The sequence below is a fragment of the Xenopus tropicalis genome, chromosome 1 (genome assembly GCF_000004195.4).
Source record: "Xenopus tropicalis strain Nigerian chromosome 1, UCB_Xtro_10.0, whole genome shotgun sequence".
Lineage (NCBI taxonomy): Eukaryota > Metazoa > Chordata > Amphibia > Anura > Pipidae > Xenopus > Xenopus tropicalis.
Window position 1 is genome coordinate 116,765,323 of NC_030677.2, and position 23,700 is coordinate 116,789,022.

Here is a 23,700-nt window from a genome sequence, read left to right on the forward strand (position 1 = left end):
AAAATTTGCGAAACTGTGAAAAAATTAATGAAACACCGGAAAATTTGCGAAATGTGGCTATCGTGCAACTTTTTTGACGCAGGAGGCTTCTTTAGACGCATGCAACTTTTTTTTTTACACTACTGCAACTTTTTCTTCACTTCAATTTTTTTCTGTGGGGAATTTTTGCGCCCATTTTGCAAAAATATCTGCAAACGGCAAAATTTGCAGTAAATTCATGCTGGTGAAAAATTTAGCTCATTACTACTGCTGAGGGATGACTGGGAAATGTAAGAATTATGGTGGCAAAGTCCTGTGTTAGCTTTCCCTGGGATCAATATCATTTTTCATGAAAAGTAAGAATCATTCCAAAATGCAGCAACATTTTATCAGCACTAGGCAAATATGCTGGGCAGTAACCAATGGCAACCAATCAAATTTTTGTTTTATTGTTCTTTAATTTTATTGTTGTTTAACCTGTTGTAAATAAATGAGCCCCAGTGTGTTTTCAAAAATAAGAGTCTGTGATTTTTAAAATACTGGGTACTTCAACAATTCACAATAAGGGGGTATACAGTAGAATTAAGTCTAAAGCAACTAGACTTTCTGAGTTTTTTTTTTTTTTTAACCATTTCACATTCGAGTGGCTTTTGCAGTTCAACTGAGTGGTAGGGAATTCCCCAGCCATTAACCCTTAAGAGTAGTACAGTCATAAACATCCAATCACAAAGGTTCCATTGAACTTATTTAGTTTGGTGTTGGCTGAAACTCACAGATGTGTAAAAGCAGTGTCGGACTGGAGTGTGCAAGGCCCACTGGGGATACCGCCCCGGGGGCCCTGCACTCCCCCAAGGTGCCTCCCCCAGCCATTTCCTCCACTGTAGCCCCCACCGACATCGGCGGCCTGGGGAATCGGCAATAGGGTCGGGTCTGGCACGCTGGGGCCCACCGGGTATTTTCCCGGTGTCGCGGCAGCCCAGTCCAACCCTGTGTGAAAGTGTGATCCACTCCCAATGGTACCATGATTCTCACTAAGACAGGTGTTAATCTTTTAATGAACATGACTGGGAATGTGAATTGTTGTGAAACAAGGATGTCAAAGTGCGATTGTATGTTGCTGACAAGTTTGGAATACTTTTTCCAGTTTGGAATACATAATCTCCTGCACACCTCTTTCAAACCATCTGTCTCCTCAGTCCAAAATTTGCCAGGGAATTCTGTACCACTCAAATGAACTGAAGAAGCCACTCGGATGAATGGTGTAACAGTTCCTTTAGACCTAATTCTGCTAGATACTGTATATCATTAAGAGGATGAATGAGAATCTCTACATACACTATAAAGGGTAATTTCAAGGTTGTGTGCCCCTCCCACAGAGTTACACAATTCTAGGCTACAAACTGTTCTAATTTGCCCTGTCTGCTATTATCTGAAAGTGACATGCATGCAACCTTGTGTAAAAATGTGCCACAAAGTATGCTATGGCCACTAAATTGGTAAACAAAGCATTGCCAAATTTAGGGTGCTTTACACAGCCTAGGTATCACCATTTTTACCCAACAGCTAAATCAAGCACATATAATGATGTGGGTAATTTAGTGAAAAACAGAAGTGGAATAACCCCCTTCAAACTTGCCTCGGCAACAGCAACCGAGGAACATGTCATAGTGTGTTTAGTGGGGAAAGTGATGGGGGGGGTTGGGTAGAAAATATACTGGGTAATTATGAATAGAAATGCATGACCCTGCTGCAAATAATACATATTTATGCCGCTGAAGAGGATGGTTTTTTTTTAAATGAAACGTTCATTTCAATCTTCACATCTATCAGTAAAAGCTATTAGGGCACCGGAGATGTGCGACTTGCGCTGTATGTAGAATGAAAATCGCATGAATTCTGAACTTCCCGTTGTGCTCCCGTGACAGATTTAATCTCGCTGATTCGTGCGACTCAAGGACAGGCACCCGTCAGTTAATGGTCTTTGACACAACGCCGACAGCTTGCTCAGCCAATGGAAGGTTCTTAATTACAAATATGTGTATCATTACAAATAGGAATGACCACGTTAAAAACAAGCCTTTCCAATTAGCACTCAACAAACTAACGCAGCACCCCAAGAAAGGTGCTTGTCTGCCAGCGTTCTGCTATTTAAAAACTCGGCACATTACTGCAGCAGAATGAGAGAGGGGGTGCGAGCGAAAAGGATTGTGGGGCGTGTAGTCCAACACAACCGTACCACACTAAATATTAAGGAGGCTTTGAACTACAAGCCCCAGGAGCTAGTAGAGAGTGAAGTGCTGTTAGAGCAGAAGTAGCGTTTTGGACTGGAATTTCTCCCCTTCAGTGGGATTTTAGCGCAGCCAAGCGACCGATCGGAGCTAGCGGTGAAACCTCCAGGCTACAAGGCAACTTCAACTCTGGGTACGATTTGTTTGCTGCTGTTGGTCTAAAAGGTAAATCGCAACTGAGCCCTAAAGCCATTTAACTTATATTCCACCATGGTGGGCTATTAGTTGGGGGAAGATGTGCCGAACGCCAGGAGACTAATAGTTACACATGCCATTCTGCTTTACAGATATATATTTCTACCCAGATGTAGTGACTTTTTATATGTTGGCGGCGATTGTTATATCGGGAAGTTTGCCGAGTTAATCATGCCGATCGGGGTGTTAGCTTGCGGATCAGATGGGTTCTAAGGGCATAACCGTTGAAGTGGGACTATCTATTTTTATCCTGTCGGATTCCTTTTTTTTTTCTTGCTCATGATTGTTGATGCCACAGAGACATCCAGAGAGATAGAAGCTGAGAACTTTTCTGGAGAGGATGAGGTTATTGGAATCAGTTTTGCTCTGCTGTTGATCAGACGCCTACAGAGGAAGCCTTCTTCTTGCCAGGACTTCTGGGGGGACTGTGCTGTTATTGGTGTTTGCTCCCCCTTTCCTTTCCTTGCAATGTCGGGGATGGGGAGAGTGAGTTGGTGGTGCCTGACGCTAAGCAGGGTCTGCCTGCTGATCCCCTGTGCGCTGGTATTAGCCAGGGTCCCCGGATCATCCTCACACCCTCAGCCTTGTCAGATCTTAAAAAGGATCGGGCACACAGTCAGAATCGGAGCCGTGCAGCTGCAGCCATGGAGAACAAGGGGCATCACAACCCAGTTCTCCCGAGTTTGGCCTGACATTGACACCGGACTTCACAAGATTGGCGCAGGTCGTGATCAAGATACAGATGGGGCTGAGGGGATGGATGGGGAAAGTAAACTAAGAGATAAAGCAAAGCGTGAATTGGCTGGACCCACTTTGGAAAGAAATACGAACCATGGTCCAAGGAGTTTTATTGGCTATAGAGGCAGAGGCGATCTGCTGTTTCCGAGGGATGCTCTACTTTTGGCAGTGGAAAACCTCAATCGGGTGCCAGGCCTTTTGCCCTATAACCTGTCCTTAGAGGTGGTAATGGCCATAGAAGCAGGTCTTGGCGATCTGCCCATCTTGCCGTTTTCAGCGTCCAGTTCTTCTTGGAGTAGCGATCCCCTCTCCTTTCTTCAGAGTGTCTGCCATACTGTGGTGGTCCAAGGAGTTAGCGCGATTCTGGCATTTCCTCAAAACAAGGGGGAGATGTTGGAACTCGAGTTCATATCTTCCACTCTGCACATCCCTGTGGTTAGTATTGTGAGAAGTGAGTTCTCACGGCGAAGCGAGGTAAGAAACCAGTCATTTCATAAATAGCTTACAGGACCCACTTAGTAAAATGATACAGTTCAGTTGGAACTCTTGGCTTTTGTATTTGAACACAATCTAATGATCACAGACCAACGTGCAATTCATTCTATAGAACTTCTTATAAAGATTTCTATTCGGTGTGTTCAGCACTCTGGACAGCGCTCTGTTCTACCCTGATCAGGCGCTGTCCCAAATGCATTACTGCTAATGCTCAGTGTGCTCTCTGTGCCAGGTAAGATGCATTGGGTGTCAGCAGTTTTGAATATGTATTGGTTTTGGACTTCCAGCAAGCTGGAACTACCCCACAAGTGTATGAGTCATAGCCCATTATCAAATCTTACATTTCTATGAGAGAATAACAATTTTTATTAGGTCTTATACCTTCCGCAGCAGTAATGACTGACATTAAAGGCTAGAGGTGCCTTCTCAGAGAAAATACTAATCACCTTCCAATTTACTGAGATATTCTCAGACCATACACTGACCTTCTGTCTTTATAACATATACTGAATGAAACACATATATTTATATAAATACTGCGGTTTCCTGTGTTACCTGGTAGATGAAATATATATATATATTGATCGACATGTGAAATATTGATTGATTGATTGATTGATTACAGTTCCATTGGCAATAACAATAAAGTCAAACTGTGGAATTTTTGAAGCATATATTTTATAAATCACTACACATAACTACTACTACTAATAATAATTGCTAATTAACTAAATAATAATTTATATTGCACCAAACTGTGTATTCATTAGGTAACGCCGTCCTGTTTTTTGTGTTACATACATGAACACAAATGTATGTAATCTCCCTCACTTTCTCTCTCTCTCCTGTCCCCCTCTCTCATATTTATTTATTTATTTATTTATTTATTTATTTATGTATGTATGTTTTTATTTATTTATTTATTTATATTCTTCAGGTGCTTTGAAAGAATGATCCTTGTAAGCTGTGCTCTATGGCACATACACAAGGAAAGTGGACATGTTGTATAAGCACATAATATAAAAAGAATTCACATTTTAGCACAAGTTAATGCAGTGTATAGATAAGAGTTTCCACTTTAGCTTGATGCATTTCTTTACTTGATTCCTTTCTACTGTGCACTTAGGGCACATAGGAGGGAGCATGGGTTCACTCTTCAATTTTTTATATTGTGCTGACTGGATAGTAAACATAAGAGGTAAAGCAACCTGATGTCATTAGCCTATCAGGACCTGTGTTTGCACACACATACTCTGTTGCTTCTACTATTTAGATACACTGTACACTACCAGTTTTAGTATGATCTGCAGTGCAAAAGGCCTCAGAAGCACAGATACCGGAGGAAGGTGATACATCCAACTGTTATTCTGTGTCTCATAGCAGTGATTTCCTTTCTTACTTCCAATAATGTTATACAGAGATACTGGAAACAACATGAACCACTAGTAGAGGAACTCTCAGTGGCATACAAGGAATGTGTCATACTAGTTACATATTTGTATTAAATGTGTGCTTACTGCGTGCAGACTCATGACAAACACATTCATAAAGACTACCTTACACATTTGGCCCACAGCCAATATATTTTGCCACATATACTGTTTGTAGGTATCACTATTTGGTTCAGGGTTCACATTTTATCTTATAGTAGATACAGAACACCCATTGCTGCAGCATTATTTGTGTGTCACTGTGTTTAAATTAAGCATATTCTGGCAACCTCTGTTTTTTGGTTATAGTTTCAGTCTTTTAGATATTGGTCATGGAAGTTTGGGGTGATTTATATGAGTCACACCAAGGTGAATCTCTTCCGAACAGATATATTCTTATTTGCTATAATGGAATGAAATGTGTATCTGGTTGATATTTTAAATTACATGACTGGTGCAATATACCAGATTCATATGTGGCAACCCAAGTTAATTGGATGAGGATGTGAGCAGCCTGTATTTTTCATATTACTCTAATACTATGTTTACTTTATGTATTGATTTATATTTTCTTTTCTTCTGGAACACAATGTTTTTGTTCAGAGAAGAGTTTACAAAAGGGTTTTTTTCAATGAATTAGTTTATTTCCTAGCAACTTGTCCAAAATGCTTTATATGATGCTAGAGGAATTGATTTCATCTGCCTGGTGATGGCTAATTAAGTTTTATCTACAGAGAGTGCTTTCAGCCTTCTGAACAAAGCAGCTGCATGATGCTCAAGAAAAGGGATAGGAAACAGGTGCCTGTGGCATAAAGTTAGGAGAAGCACCATTCTCCCCATCATTTCTGCATAATGGGCTGTCATAAAAGCCACAGTTGTAAACAGCCTCATGTCATTAAAGTTCAACATTTCTGTCGTCACGATACAGTTGCTCCTGAGCTTTAATTAATGAGATTTGCAATTATTCATTGAGCACCTTTTAAGATTTGTTAAAATCCCCAAATCCTTATGGTAGTGCACAGTGAGTATCCTAGATGTAGTAATTTCTCACTTCATCTCAGTTTAATTAAGTGTCAGTGTACTGTAAATTGCTTTAGTATTATTATGGAGATTTTACTTTCACAGAAGGTTGGCATACCTATATTTATTAATGCATTTAATTAACTTCATTGAGGCTGTAATTATTGACAGCGGCATAGTTTATTCACACATTTAATAACTTTCATTTAAGGCTTATATATGATGACTATTTTCAAAGATTTTTAAAGGTGAACATTTTAGTGTAATTAAAGTGACTTCTTATGGCCTTGGGAAGAAAAATCATTTATCTGCATGGGAAAGAAGATCTATATATCTGCATAATTCTCATTGTTGTAAAATTGGTAGTGGTGTATGAGAATAAATATATGCAGTCTAACAGCCTTTTCATTTTTACAGTAGGATTATGATTCTTTATAATCTACAAGTATTCATTTATGACAAAATAATACTTATAAGTTTAAAAAAAATTACTGCACAGACCCCCTTTCCTTGTTACTCTGATTTCATTAGCCACTATTTCCGCATTTCCAGTTGAGAACCTATAATGTAATGGAAAGTTTTACACACCTTCATTCTTATGTACAACTCACAGCACATTCTTGCTCTTATGTTTCACTTCAAAAACAATAGGGGATGATCACATGTAGTAAGATGTATAAATATCTCTTACCCACAGTTACGGTGGGACCAGGTGCTCATGCCCCAGACCTTTCAGCATAGGGAGCCATCATAGGAAAATCGAAAAATAGAGACAGGCAGGCACTCCGGATTTTTTTTTTTTTTTTTTCATTTTTACACTTTGAAGAAAAAAAAAAAATCCGGAGTGCCTGCCTGTCTCTATTTTTCGATTTTCTTATGTTTCACTGTCCACTCTTTTACCTTCTTAGCCAGCACCGCTTCCATTACATTTATACTTAGTATATACTTATTTATACTTATTTTTACCTTCACTTTAATACATACCCTCCAGCACCAACACTACATGTATCCGAAAATTGTCTGTCTGTCTGTCTTACTATTACTCTCATATTACACTCTACCAACACCTTCACTGTAGTACACAACCCCTAGGGTGAGCCACATCCAGCATGAACCATCGCCACAAGTTTTACTGCACATGTTGCCAGCTTTCCATGCTACACCTGCAAGCAGATTCATGTACTCCTGGCTGTCACAGAGATATTTTCAGTGTGTGATGATGGTTTTTTCTACCCAGGACATTGCAGTGTTTTCTAACTGGAGGTATTGTATAAATAGCAGGATTTGAGTGAGAGATTGATACACAAGTTGATTGATATAGTAGTAGTATGGTATCCTGTCTTATTTACACACAGCTCCTTCTTCTTCCCAAACCATGCTCAACTTCTCTATCTCCCCAGGGCTCAGATCACTACCTCATGTGGAGCTCAGAGAGCACCATGCTTGTTGGCCTTCTGCAGCCAAGTCACATATAATCATAATTTTTTTTTTAATAGGAACTATGAAATAATTCTTACTGTTTGCACAGCTGTAGAGCATTTATAGGAGCAGAGAAGCACTGAGAATAGTGTCTTTAGAAGAACTCTTTCTTATTGGTTGTGGCTCTCAAGGCAGGATGGGTAACAGCAATGCCATAACAGTGACTATTATTACTTCTACCAGTGTGTTCTGATGTCAGAATGTAAGTACAGATATAGTTTGTAAGACAGTATACTGTAAAATGTTCAATAAAATATATAACCCTTTTTATAGCTACTTTTAACATCAGAGATAAGGGCTCATGTGCAATGATGAAAAACGGACGTGCCACTAAGTGCTCTTGCCCTTTAACCCTCCAGGTTATAAATGAGCCCTAATCTTTTAAAGCATATGTGCGCTATTTCTCCTAAGTTCCACTTATATAATTTCTGAACCTATCACTGCTCATCATTATAGGGGTCATTTACTAAGGCCCAGGCAGAGGTGCAAGAGTCCTAAGGGGTGCAAGATGCAAAGAGCATTTCTGCCTGGGGTCTGACTGTACTCTACACCTCTTGATGGATAAAATATCCGGGAGAAGAATGCAGCCTTACCACTTGTCATAGTGCAAGTTAGGGGACCAGCAGGAGAGGAAAAACTTATGTGCCTTCCCCCTCCTGCCTATATTCATGGTGGTAGCCACAGGCCTCTGTGCTCTGAAACGCAATGGTGCAAAGTCCAAATTAATGGCATATTAAGCCAATTTTTGCATGTTGCAGCACAAATTACTTATTTTTATAAGTAACTGCTGAGGGACAGGCAGAAAGGTTCCCTTCATATTATCTGCACTGCTGGTTTTGGCTAGCTAATTAACAAAAAAATTCAAGCAGGAAATTGTGGGAATTGGAACCTTGGTTGTAGGAGAGCTCAGTTGTGATACATTATTTTGTAAATCTAAACCATCAGTGCAGAAAGGGACAAATGGTTTTCAAATAACTTAAAACCAATGGATTGTGCATATCAGAAAGTTGCTTAGAATTCTGTTTGTTTTTATTATGTCAAAAATGTGTGTAGTTTCTCTTGTGATGGATTTGTGTTTTTTCCAAACCTGATGAGTTTGTAAAACCATCTTTCCTACACAGCATTTTGAGTGACACGGTAATACCAAAAAGAGCTTATTGCTTCCAGCAGCAGTGACTGCCCTCCTTTGAGTAAAGACTTTGTAGTCCATCAGAGGAGTTAAATAGGTCTGAAAAATGACTACAACCAAATTGTACAGTATTCTAACAGATGTTATAGCAATGAGAGCTAACAGCAATGTCTGATTACTGATACTGTCATGCAAGCAAAGGCTATGCAATACATTATGGAAAATACACACATAGCTTTGGTTTAAACACACTTACATATTTCTGTTTTCCAAAATAGAACACATGTATTATAAAATATAGTATATGATCTGCTGTAATGTTTTTGGATATTAACACCCCCAGTCGTTCCCCTGAAATATGTGGACACCTGGTAATTTAGGCCATTAGTGAACAGATGTAAATGTTTCTAGTATGCAGTAAGTTAAAGTCCTATATTGGGTTAAGTCTACCAGATTGGAACCACACAGGACTCAACAGTAAGTGTTTCTTTGTAGTGACTGAGATAGATAACCCCATTCTGTGTCATACAGAGGAGCAGGTGATCCCCTTGTGTATAAAAGGAAAGCTGTTTGTCCAGTCTTTTTGATCCGGTGGTTTATTCAGACACAGGTTAGTCCAGGGGAATTCTTAAGCAAGGTAATTAGCCACAAGAAGGTTTGATTCTTAAATGTGCATGATCATGGACCATGTGTGGGTAAGTTAATAAGCAGCATATACCTGCTATAAAGAGTGTTAGTAAAGTTAGTGTGCTATTCCCCATATGTAATAAAATGTTCTAAGTTGGTCCAGGAGCAGTAACCCATAGCAACCAATAAGATGTGAGCAGTAAATGCTACCTGATTGGTTGCTGTGGGTTACTGTGCCTGGGCAAACTTAACGTCTTTTATTACATATCCCCCAAAGTGATTATTAAAGTATCAGCATTTCAAAATAGAAACCAAATATATAGTTCAAGGGTAAAAGGAGTGCTGCTGAAAGTGTAATTTATTACTGGATTGCACTGCATTGCCGCCATTTCCTCTTCGTAAGTGTGAAGACTTGTTCTCTTTTTTTTGTGTCTCCTTGATATTTTGCTAGTTATGTGCCAGAATTATTGAAACATATTAAGTAATGGAAACTGTTTTTCAATCTTTTGTGAAGCAAGTTTCTGCTGTTCTTACCGTGAATAAAGCCTGTCATATTCTGTTCATGGTTCCGGATTGAAAAGAAACCCTTTAAAGAACTTTGCATTCAACTTTTCCAGAAGAGCAATCATTTGTTTAAAAAATACATTCAGTTATAAAGGCTTGTTAACCCTGAAATGCTTTATATTCTAGCTATATATACACATCACTATTAGTGTGCATTATTCATTCAAATCTATAGAAAACCAAGAAGCGTTACATTTGTACGTAAGGACACCAAGGTAATACTTACATGACTCATTATACTCATTATACATGTCAGGAGCCAGTTTATTAAGGAAGCAGTTTGTCATTAGTGTTCCTGGAGTAAACAAGCACTGGTGCTTACAAAATAAAAAAATATGCATTTTTAATATATACTTAAAATGTAAACATGCTGTTACAAATGTAAACCATTTGCCATATTTAAACTGCCATAACTGTGGTTTAAAAATATAAAAGTTTAGCATAATATACTGTAAATACAACACAGAACTTTTTCAATTGTACTTTATATCTACTGTAAAAAATATAACCAGTATATCTGACAAGGGTAGATGCACTCTGTGCTCTTGATAAGCTGCACAAGATCACGGTGTTCCTGAACTCAGAATAGCTATGCCAACCATGTTAATGCCATTCTTTTCTCTGATTAATGCTGGAAATGTCAGCTTAATCTTCCAGCGGTTACATTTACGGAGCATACTTATGATGTTTGATAATACTTGATCCTCATTAGTTGCAACTACAAGGGCAAGGGCTACAATACATTTATTTTTTCTTATTTATCTGATATCAGTATTAACATGGTTGAGTTTTCATAAGAATTTCAAAGAAATGCCATAAAACTTTGTCAGCATAATTATTTCCCTTTACTGAATTAGTGTTGAGCAACTTTGATAAGCTGTGATGTATCTCAACTGCATAACAAGCATTGGCAGAAAGTACAAGCAGATCTGCTAGGTCATGCTTTAGAAATTGCTAAATACAGAAATAATAAGTACAAAACCTTCTGTCAGTCTAACTTCGGCTGGACCTTCGTTCTGTGGCTTTGGTCTGTTATTTCTTTAGACTTTAGGAATGTATGGGATTCATATGGCTACTGGATATTAAAGGATGCACAATTGTACTCACAGTTCAAAAGTCTTCTCTGGATAAATAAGCATATAAACATTTTTGGACATTTATCATTTATTTTGGATACAGGTATGAGATTTATTATCTGAAACCTGTTATCCAGAATGCTCCAAATTACAGGAAGGCCATCTCCCATAGACTTCATTTTAATTAAATCATATTTTTAAAATGATTTCTTTTTCTCTGTAATAATAAAACAATACCTTGCACTTGATCCCAACTAAGATATAAATGATCTGTACTGGAGGCAAACAATGCTATTGGGTATAATTAATGTTTAATTTACTTTTTAGCAGACTTAAGGTATGGAGATGCAAATTATGGAAATATGGAGAGCTCTACACCACAAACACAGTGGACAGCTGGAATGTTTTGCACCTAAAACTGCTTTTATTAAAGGTTTTTTGCCTCAAATGCATTCCTCACACTTCCCTATAGTAGTGCTCAGCATTGCACTGCTGCACCTATTGAAGAAGGGCACCCTAGAGCTACTACCAACTCTGGACCAGGCTGTAGTTTCAGGATTCCTTCGGCACCCTACATCAACTGGCACAGTTCATTTGCACAAAAAGGAATCAGATGCACACGTCACTCGCACACTGAACACCAGAAATGATGCCAGTGATCACTGGAAATTGTAAAGACTTGTGCAGACTTTAAAAATATTCATTGCAACTATGTGTTGAGGTAAATGCACAGTCCATTTTGGCTAATCAGATGCAATTGTGGTTGGTACAGTGCCATTGCATCAAGGAAATTGCCTGTTTGCATGCACAGGAATTGTAAATAGTGCATTGTAAAACAGAACCTGGTAATTGTGCTCAAAATTGCACTTTATTTGCTGTGCCTTGGAAACTGAATGCACCCTACGGGGTTAAACAAAATTCAAGAAAATGCTATAGGAAACTTGCACCTTCAATGTCATATTTACCAATATTTGCTTATTGGTGTGTGTGTGCATGTTTTTAAAGAGGGTTACAACACGTGATCCTTATAAATACAGCATATATTGGCCCAGATTCAATCCAGTGAGAAAACGTTATCTCATGGTTTATCACTTGAAAACTTTTGTATGAGATTCAATTTGAGGAGAAAAAAAAATTCTCCAAATTCAGTTCCAGTTTTTTCCCATTGACTCTGTTTTCCATAGTTTTTGCATGATAAACTTTGAGATAAGTCTTACTAAACTGAATTGCATTTCAAATAGAATCTCATCCATGATCCACTAACCATCACAGTCATTGTGCCCAATAAAGCAATCATTCTCTGTTCAACCAGACTCCCCAATTACGTATGGTAAGACTACACTTAAAGCCCCGGTATTTGCAATTGGTTGTTTGTTTAGTAATTCGCTGGACATGCAGGGCTATTGTAATTGAATTTATGTCAGTAAGTGTTGATTATAAGAATTGTTTTTATTTTTTTTTTTAATTTAAATGCACAGCCAAAAAACCAACCTTTTACAAAACAGGCTCAGTTAAACCAAAAAAAGCTTTCTGGATGTGTTTTCCAAAAGCTATGACATTTTCTTTGTCTGCCTCAGTGCTGTGTCTGAAGAATCTGGCAAATAAATAAGGCCATCACTTGTAATTGTAGTAAAAAAGTGACAGATCTCAAATGTGTTTATCTCAACAGCTTAAAAATTACAGTTTTTCAACCCTGAGTGGCACACATGGCTATCATCTGGCAATGAAAAGCTTAACTGTGCTATGTATCATTAAATAAACAGATACAAACATGGCTCTCAAGGGTTTGTAATCATTGCCTAAATGCTTTGAGCATTGCTAAAAAAAAACAAATACTTATAACTGAGTACAGTGCTATTCATCCTCAGAGAACTATGCATTGATTCCAATTCGAACTTTTAAGCATGACATTTTGTTCCATCTCATGTCACAAGCTGTTGGCTATGAATAATGTCACTTTTTATGCATATAGCCTTGCAGAGAGAGTGAATAAAGCAAAGATGGGCATTTATATGCAAGTACAAGGGAGGACTCACCCCAATAAATTATTGGCAGTAATAGTGATAGTTTATCATTTCCCCTCTTAAATAGACCCATAAACCCTGCCAGTTGATGTTCAGCAATCTTTAACAAGCAACAGTCAAACGTAGATTTCTCTTCCTACTAAATTAAACACAGGGCAAACAAGTAAAATTTTATTGGAAAAACTTAGCTTTACTGGATTGTTATATGCTTCCATGGTTTCAATTTTATTGTATTTCAGACATGAACAATCTGCAGCCTTGTTTTAGTGAAGAAATCCCCAACTTTTTTTACTCATGTATAAAAAGGGCTGGTGAGCCACGCAAGCATGAAAAAAGTTCTCTGGGGATGCCAAATAAGGGCTGTTATTGGCTATTTGGTTGCCCCATGTGGCCTACTGACCTGCAGGAGTCTCTGTTTGCAGTAAAACTGTGCTTCCAAATTTTTTAATTATCGTCAGTCCTGTTATTTTTAGACAAAATTATTTTATGCAACTATTTTATACAATAAATATAATATCATATAGAGATGGATTCGTACAGTAGAAACCTTCTGTGTTGCTGCAGGTTGTTGATCCACCCGCTTTAAAGTTGACTTTAAAGTGATTACAACTGGGGCTTACTCTCCAATGAAGGCTTATAAAGGGGATATAAACATTAATAGTAGTATAGCTTCACCCCAGTTAGCTTCACCTCAAATGTTTTACAATTACTAGCATTCTGCAGATTATCTTGGCGAGAGATTGGATGTTTATGTAAACTTAAATCTTTCTTTTTGACTTCATACTATTATCACCAAGGCATTGAACAAAAACATTCTAGCTCATACACTAACCTCAACACTATATTCCACTACTGATGTTTGATTGCAGCTCAGTATTGGCAAGATAAACTACACTGCATTATTCAGCAACATGTTTCAAAGAAAGACAAAAATATTTACCTCCAAATACTGGTGTAATAAGCAACAAACAGTACAATGTACATCTGTTTTATCCATTTTACTCTTGTTGCACCATTATAAATGACCTCCATTGTCTGTATAAAATCACAGAGCACAAACACACACTATTTATTATATCTTTAGGGTCAACTTTGTCAGAAAGTAAAAGTGGTTCTTCGTTTGCTCGTGTTTGTTCATTGCTTTTTTTAATGTGGATTTTTTTTCCAAAAAATATAAATCAAGTTTTAGGTGCTTTTCATTAATAATTTTTTATAATCCAAATCATGGGAAACCTGAACTTTGAGAGATAATAAGTAAGGGGGCAGGTGAGGGTTATATAATGTCATACCTTTTTTTAAATAACATGTCAGCTTGTTGTTTTTAACACTTTTGTTATCCAGTAATCCAGGGCTAAACATAAGAGCAGATTATTTATGCCATGTACTTTATCACAGGAACCAGCAAAAGCAAAATATAGTGCAAAATAAATGTAATTCCAATGTGTCCTTGGCTAAGAGATGACAACGTCTTAAGGCACATGGATAAAGTAAAGGAAGATAAAACTAGTCCAGAAGGCATAGACCCATGGGTATTTAGAAAATATGATTCAGAAATCATCCTACTTATATTTTAATTTTCAAGGACGCAATTTCCTTAGACACTGTAGCACAGAATTCATTAAAAAAGCTATATCACTGTTTAAAAAGAATGCTTTGGTTTCCATGTGGGAATTTTAGAACTATAATCTTGACATCAAGAGCACTTAAAGTGTCTAAAGGTTTACTAAGGGATGGCCTTTTTTCATATATTTTGGATGAAGCAATTATTTTGGTATTCATGTAGGTTTTATGAGAAATAAATTATGTTAAATCAAGTTGGTCTCTGCAGGAAAGTATATCAAAAATTAGACCAGGGAAATATTTCAAATTTAGATTTGATTTTTGAAGACGATTTTAAATAAAATTCACAACACAAATTAATAGTCAGAGACCAAGAGCAAATTTGTATTTGGAAAAACAAATACTTCCCAAGGTTAAAAAAATGATAGAGCTGTTTTATACAGAATAAAAATTCCTCCTACGTGCTAAAAGTCAAATACATAGTCAAGTAAAGATTCAGTTAAAACAAGATATAAGAGGGTTGATTCACTAAAGTGCGATAACGCTTATTGCATGGTTTTTTGCGTTAAAATAGACGCGAAAAAACGTGTGATTCGCTAAAGTATTATCGCATGCGTTAAGTTGCATATCGCATGCGTTAATTAGCGCGTAACCACATGCGTTAATTTTACCGCATTGCGTTAATTAAGGCACAGAAATAATACTAACGCATGATTCACAAACACTTAGGGGCTGATTTACTTACCCACGAACGGGTCGAATGGAGTCCGATTGCGTTTTTTTCGTAATGATCGGTACTTTGCGATTTTTTCGTATGTTTTGCGATTTTTTCGGATTCTTTACGAATTTTTCGGATCCAATACGATTTTTGCGTAAAAACGCGAGTTTTCCTATCCATTACGAAAGTTGCGTAAAAAGTTGCGCATTTTGCGTAGCGTTAAAACTTACGCGAAAAGTTGCGCATTTTTCGTAGCGTTAAGTTTTAACGCTACGAAAAATGCGCAACTTTTCGCGTAAGTTTTAACGCTACGCAAAATGCGCAACTTTTTACGCAACTTTCGTAATGGATACGAAAAACTCGCGTTTTTACGCAAAAATCGTATTGGTAACGAAAAATTCGTACAGAATCCGAAAAAATCGCAAAACATACGAAAAAGTCGCAAAATGTTCGTTTTCAAGTCGGAACTTTTCCAATTCGGGTCGGATTCGTGGGTTAGTAAATCAGCCCCTTAGACACGCTAAATATCGCATTAGTCTATGCGAAAATTAACACCTACTTGGGGCAGGCGGTAATTATAGAAAAGTACAGTTAATGAGCTTTTGGCAACACAATATGGACTTTGCAGTGTTATTTACTCAAGTATGTGTTGGCCCCAGAGTGATGTAGCCTCCAGTTTGCAGGGAAATGGTCATTTTAAAAAAAAGTAGTTTTACGAACGTAATGCTGTGTATGGCTTATATGGCGTGCGCGCGAAAAGTAGCGCATGTGCGCTAATTAGCACGTGCACGTTCGTTAATTAACGCGTGTTGCATCAAATACCGCACGAAAATAGTTTTCGCGACTTAAATAACGCAAACAGCATCTCGTCTAAATTAACACAAATATCCTTTTAGTGAATCGTGCGTTAAGACGCGAAAAATAAAATGCAATAAAATTTTTAACGCATGCTTTAAATAGCGCTCATTTTAACGCACCTTAGTGAATCAGCCTTAAGTTGTTATAATATGAGTAAAAATAATGATGAGGTACAAAGAGCTACAAATAAATGCAGTTGGGTTTGGTACCTTCCTTTAAGCCTATTATTGATCTGAATATGAGGCGGATGGGGCTTTATCAGAAAGGTCTACAGTATGTAAATACAGCCATAAGTAGTGCTGCACTAAGTCCTCTATCAAAAGAAACAGGATTTCTTGTTTCCTTTTTTATACTGTAAACATGTTCTTAGCGTATCTGGCTTCCTCTCTCAGAAAAATCCTTCATTCCCGGGGCCAGAGTCTGCGCAGCTCTCTCCTCTCTCCCCTATCCTGCTGCTATCTTAAACAAGCAGAGAAAGCTTCTAGGGCTCTTTACTGCAGAATAAATATAGTGTTCTAGGTGGCACTATTGTGGCAAATCTATTGGCAGTAAACTTTCTTTCCTTCTCCTTAAAAGGAGAACTATTTCCCTGGGCGCAAAAAGCCCCCTTAACTATCACTGCCTAGACCCCCCTCACCTCTCCTCTAATTGCAAAATTTTTATTTGCAGTGCGAATGTCCATTTTTAAATATGGATTATTCACAAATTGCAAATATTTACCCCACAAATTAAGAAGCAGAATTTTACAATTTTTACAATTTTATTGGGATTCACAAAAAAAGGAAAGATGGGCACAGCAGTACAAAAATTAAGCCTTTAGAGGAAAACATGGTCAAACAACCATTTGGGAAACAAATATGCTCTGTGTGAACTTTATAAATGACCCCCACTGTGTCTCTGAGACTAAGTGCTAAGGGCTGCAGTGGATGGATACAGTATGGCAGGATAGTAGAAATGGGACTGTACCAGTTGATTACAAGGAGTGGGGAATGTTGGGGAGGAAAGTAATGCAGAAACTGAAAAGCTAATTTCTCCAGTATTTTTGCTTACAGAGAAAGATCTCAGTTCTTGTTTAAGTATGTCTAGCTGTACCTTATTTATCTGTACTTATAGATAATGAAGACAGCTCAACTTGAACAATGAATGGAGACTAAGCTGATTTTGGCATTGAAAGTTCAAGGAAAAAGGAAACTAGGGAGAAATGTAGCAAAATGCACCAGAAAAAGCAGACAATGATAAACATTTATAATATGGGATAGGGTACTTGAATATATTGCAAATCACAATATTATAAGTTTGTGCCAGCATGGTTTTATGCGTAACAGATCTTGCCAGACTCATTTAATTGCCTTTTATGAGGGGTAAGCAGGAACATCAAGGCTGGAATTGGAACTTGGACTTTGCTTAAGCATTTGATACAGTACCGCACAGAAAGTTAATGATAAAATTGAGGAATATTGGCCTGGAACATAATATTTGTACTTGGATAGAGAACTGGCTGAAGGATAGATTACAAAGAGTGGTGATAAATGGGACATTCAAGTACCCTATCCCTTAAAAATAATGGTTTATTAATAATTTAAATATCCATATGAACCAGCAAACAATGTAAAATTACAAATGATATTAAAAAAAAACAAAACACCCAGGCCATCACTGACTTGCGAAAGTTTATACAATGAAAACAGCAATCGTTTAGAAGAAGCAGAGTGTGTGCAGGTTATAAAGAGACAAAAAGTGCGTACAATAAGGCCATTAGAAATAATTCTAGCCAGGACAAACATACCTTCATAATATACAGCATTCATATTTAGCCTCCCTGTTACTCTGTGCAAGGAAAGGTGACACCAAGGATATCGATAGCGGGTAGGGACAAGGTAAATTCTCAAAGTCTTGATTTAATCATTCTCTACATGTCTCATGCATGTACACTTTCTCAAAGGGATCTAAAATGAGGCTTGGCATGTTCTGCTCTTTTAAACTCTGCAACTCAGTCCTACTTGCACAATAACTTAACTGCTTTTACATTCAGTTAAAACATAATAGACAAAGAACCCTTATTCAAGCTAATAGAGGAGATCAGTATTTTCCTATTAACAGGATTAACCCAAAGATCCTGATTACTAGATGTAGTTCATAGTGGCATATATCTCACACAACCAACTAATAGATAAGTTAACCCACACATAATAACTAAGTTGGTAGTAATAATGAAGACTGATCAACTTAACAAGGAATGGTGACTAAGCTGACTTTCACTTTTGAAGATTAAGGAAAAAGCCTACTAGGGAGAAATTAAATAAAATAGACATATTACAAGTCAGAAAAAATAATACCATCCAGACTGGTTGTAGTAGTCCTAGCTGTCAAATATAATATGGTCCAACACAACTTAATAAGGAGTATACCGTTTCTACTTATACAACTGGATTCTGCATACCTCTTATTAAAAATAGTTTACTGTGGGTTTTTTTGGGGTGCATTTACTTGGCAAAATGGAGAACAATAAATGACAATAAATACAATACATAGCCACAAGTGTGGAAAATTGAGTATAATAATGATATAAACCACCCTGCAGTGGCTATACCAGTCTTCAGAGAGCTCATCTGCCTATACAGGTGCTAAATTGCAACAACAGTTCTGCTACAAGTTAGAAAAAAAGAGAAAAGATCAATTTTTTTCCAACAAAAACCAATGAATCCCTATCCAATTTATATTGGTTAAAATGAGTTGCACCAAACTAATTTCATTGGGACAAGCAAGTAAACAAACCACCCCATTGAATTGTTTTCCACTCCACACCCCCCCCCCCTTAAAATTTAAAAACTATTTTTTAGTATTCATGTTTTTGAATTTAGAAGATTATGCTCAGAGACACAAAATGTACCCATTCTGTGTGTTATTTAATTCAAACAAATGCTCATTACAACATAAACGAATTATGGTACCATAATATGTTCTGAGATGAATATTACATAAGCCCCATAAGTTAAAGTTCTCGAACCCTTTTATTATTCTGCAGAGCCTGTTTATCAAGCAAAATGGCAATAGCTTTTAGGCTCTTCAATAAATTTGTAGGATCAATAGCCACCAAAGAAATGTTCTTCTAATTGTTTTGTCCATTCAGTGCCACTATGCAATCTTGTTCTTTCTCTGTGACTTTAATTTGCAAAATCCATTAGCCATTTCTTTAAAAGAGTTGGGGCAATTAGCTAAATGTTGAAGCTGACTTGATTAATTATAGTCCTAAATATTGACTGTGTTATACTGATGATTAGTGACTAAAATATTGACAATTAACTCTCAAAATAGAATGAGGTTATAGTACATATTTTTGAATTAAATAAATTGGTATTCTAAGAAGACACTAATTATTATTTTAATTGTTAGTTATATGTTCTAGCAGAGAAACTGGGTTTGTGTTCTACAGACAATAAGAAGATGGTTGTTAGCAAAAGCTTTATATTTACACAGATTTGCATTTGCGCCAGAACAAATCAGCAATTACCTTTGGCCCTCTTTGGAGTTGTTAAAACAATGGCAGCCTGCTGTTTGTGGAAGTAGATGTTGATGTTGTAATGGAATTTTAGTCAAAGTAGTAGAATTAAAGTGAAATTCCATTGTTTACCGTTGTTTTTGATGTTGTTTAACAATAATTATATCACTCAGTTTGTTGAATAGAATAAAATAAAGGATTTTTGCCCAGTCTCAGGTAGACGAAACAATTCAACTATGTTTTGGTGGAAGTGAAGGTTGAAATACTTTGCAATTATGATAAACGGAGGAAAACTAAGTGAAGAAGAACTTGTATCTAACAAGTATTGTATTTAGAGGAAAGAGGTCAAAGTAGTAGTTTTCTAAATAAAGCTATACAAATAAGCAATGTTTGCAAATGTAGAGTGTTTCCTCAGTCCAGGTGACTTGATAAAGGATTAGGAAGAATAAATAAGTCTTTATTAGACAATACATTTAGTAAGGCCATGGTTGCAACGTTGTAAAACTAGGATGAGCCCGGAACATTGCTTAATACTGACACTAAAAAACTACTCTTCAAAATATTAATGTACATAAAAATTTACCTGTAAGTCATGTTTTTCTTTTTCCGCCTGTTTATGTTAGTAATTTTTATTTGAAGTTTCTAAACCTGACTGTTTTGCCAACCTGACTGTCCCTTCTCAGCCTGTCAGTTATAGCTTCTAATGCTAACGGCCTCCTGCTGCACTAATATGGCAGCCCCTTCATAGAGGGACATGGGGATCAAATAGGTAACATAAAAGCGTTGGGCAAACACTTCTATGGTAAATTTATACATTCATGCATGTTATGACAGTTGCAAAAAAGGGTTTAATTTCTGGTGTCAGTTTCTCTTTAAGGGCAACTATGCCCCTTAAGAGAAAATACAGAGTTACTTACATTAACATTTAATGCAATAGTAATCCAGGGACTGGTCCATTTGCCCTCTTGAAGTCAGGATGATTTTTTTCCAAAATGAAAAGGCTTTGGGTAGGTTTCAATTGAAAAAAAAAATTAATTGACCTTCATGGGTGCATGTTTTTCAACCTCATCTATTATGAAGCTATGATGAGCTCATACAGTGATACTGTTCTACTTAAGAGTCCCCACAGCATATGTGTTTTTATAAATCACAGTAGTAAGAACATGTTTCATTAGTCAACTCTCTCAAGGTTGCCCTAGAGAAAACCAAAAGGTGAAACATGTTGGGCAGGTATAACTGCAGAACACCAGGAAAGCAACAGACAAAAGACCAGAGAAAGCAGTGATGGACTAGTATAATATCTAAAAAACACTTGAGTGTGCTGTGGGGACTCTCAAGTGGTGCAAGGATCTGCTTTATGTTTACATAGGTGCCTTTCAAATGGACTATTGTAGGTGCAGTTCTTTTTATGTTCCTTCATTCAATAAATAGAATAACACTATTGGCTTTTGTATTCCCTTGAATCAAGTGGAGCCGATAACTGATTGCTGGTGAATTGATGTATGTGAATGAAAGCTTAATAGCAGGGAACAGGATTGTGTAATGAGAGCACAGCATGATGGAGATATACCTTGACGGAATCACATGCTATTACTCGGAATTTAAATACAAGAGTGTGTTAATAATAACTAGATATATAATATAACTTTTTATGAATGCTGTGGGTGTGAGTAGTATTATGAGATATTTTGAGAGACACTTGTTGCATACTTGTTTTTTTTTAATATTATATAATATACAAGAGATTTGAGTGTGTTTATGTTTGAAATGTTTTACTGATTTATGCTCTTGACTATTTTAGCCTTTTTGGGGGGCAATTTGTACCAGGTGGCACATTAAATATATTTTTATTAAGTCATAGTCAGTCATACTGTAAGTAAGAAGTCATATTGTAAGATAAATGAATTCTCATTTTTGCTTATTTTTTTCTCTTTAATTGTCTGTTATACTCTTTTTAATATGACCTTTAGCCATTAAATATGTTTATTTTCTTACTCCTTGCAGTAGTTATAGGTAATAAGTTAAATTATTTTTGAATGTACAGATGAACCACTTTGAAATGATACAATGTACCATTTGTGCCAGATGCATTATTCAGCCTCACTTCATATATTCTCAAAATGTTTGTATTTTATATTGTATTGTAAGGAGCAGCATCCCTCCAGTACATTAAAGGTATTTTCTTGCATATAATTTTAAATAGTGTACAAGGTTTTAGATATATATCTTTTATGATTGGTTAATTATTTGATGACTTCTGATTCTTGAAATGTACAACATGGGATACAATGTCCACTATTTACAGTATTTGTTAAGAAAAAATCTATGCACAGATATAGCAGGTTTTATAGGGGCTGTTTACCTTTATATAAACTTTTAGTATGTTATAGATATAATATGTAGACAGAGAATATAGGCATATTCTAAGCAACTTTTTACTTGATCATCATTATTTATATTGTGTGTTTGAATTATTAACCTCCCTACTGTGAACCCAAAAAAACTGATCCACTGTGATGGTTCATTTTCATTGTTATCCTTATTTTCTGTTGCTCATCTTTCTTTTCAGACCTTTACCTTTTGATCTTTCATTCTGACTTCCAAACTGCTGCCTGGTTGCTAGGGTAACTAACATTCCAAGCTGAGAGCTGCAAAACAAAATATGTAAATATTTCAAAAGCCACAAAAATAAAGAAGGACTAATTGCAAATTGTGTCAGAAAACCTTTGTTAAAGAGATACTGACACCAGAAATGAAACCTTTTTTTTTTTTACATCTGTCATAACATTGTCTTTGCATGCTATTTATAATTAGTTTTATTTGATTTATTTACATGGCCATAACTATGGGAAGCACAGAGGACCAGATTGGCAAAACAGTCACATTTAAAAACTTCAAGTAACAATTCCTTACAAAAGCAGACCTAGTACAGAAAAACAATTAACAACCTGTAGTTAAATTTTAATGTACATTCATATTTTGTGTAGCACACCCTTAGGTGGTGGCTTTAGTGATCCAGAGACGGTGTGAGCTCTGTACTCTAGACAAACAGGCACAACAAACTGGCAAACAAGGGAGCAACTCTTTGAATCTCCCTAAAATGTTATCTTTAGTTCTGCTTACTCTGGTGGGGGGATCAGCCAGGCTGTTGGGGAAACACCTGTTGAGTAAATGGTCAACAAACTTCTTTATTCATTTCCAAGCAGATGATGATCTGGTGATGCCAGTAGTAAAGCACATAAATGGCATGTAGCACCTGAGCAAAGAACAGCTCCTTAAAGGAAAACTATACCTCAGAGTGATTACTTAACCAACAGATATTCCTATTAAAGAATCTCATCAAACTGGATTATATATATTAGTACATATTGCCCTTTTACATCCTTTCCCTTGATCCACCATTTAGTGATGGGCTTTGTGCCCCCTCAGAGATCACATGACCATAAATAATGCAGCTCTAACTGTAACAGGAAGTAGTGTGGAAGCAAAAGGCAGAACTCTGTCCATTAATTGGCTGATGAGACCTAGCATGTATGTGTGCCTTGGCTTGTTTGTGTGCACTGTTACTCCTATGATTCCAGGAGGCGGCCCTTAATTCTTAAAATGGCAATTTTCTATTTAGGAGTAACTAATAGCTTATACTACTAAAAAAGTATATTTTTATGAAAATGGTTTATTGAGATAAAGCAGGGTTGTACATATGACCTTGTTTATACCATATATTTTTATAGACACCTGCATTGTTTGGGGGGTATAGTGTTCATTTAATTCAAAGGAGAACATCCAGGTTTCACCTCCTAATTGAGTAACACTCCTCCCTGGGGGGGGATTTCACAATCTCACCTGGTGAATCTAACTCTATCATAGGTGATCCCACATTGGTATCTTGTTCCCTGGCATCCACCTGCCCCTGGGCTCATCCACTCATGTACCTATACTAGTAGTCTGGTAACCATGGAGTCATAACCCCTCTAACCTCCTCAGTGGAGCAAAGAGCTGCTCAACTTTTTCCTGAACCTGT

At 36.8% G+C, this 23,700-nt stretch overlaps 1 protein-coding gene across 1 annotated transcript in view; it reads left to right on the forward strand.

Moving 5' to 3' along the window:
• Positions 1–2,052: 2,052 nt before the first annotated feature.
• Positions 2,053–23,700, forward strand: part of grin3a (glutamate receptor, ionotropic, N-methyl-D-aspartate 3A) — a 183,265-nt gene continuing 161,617 nt past the window's right edge. Inside the window, exon 1 of the mRNA XM_002938539.5 lies at positions 2,053–3,674. Coding sequence (XP_002938585.2) covers positions 2,742–3,674 — 933 coding nt within the window. The 5' untranslated portion in view covers positions 2,053–2,741. The remainder of the gene's footprint in view (positions 3,675–23,700) is intronic.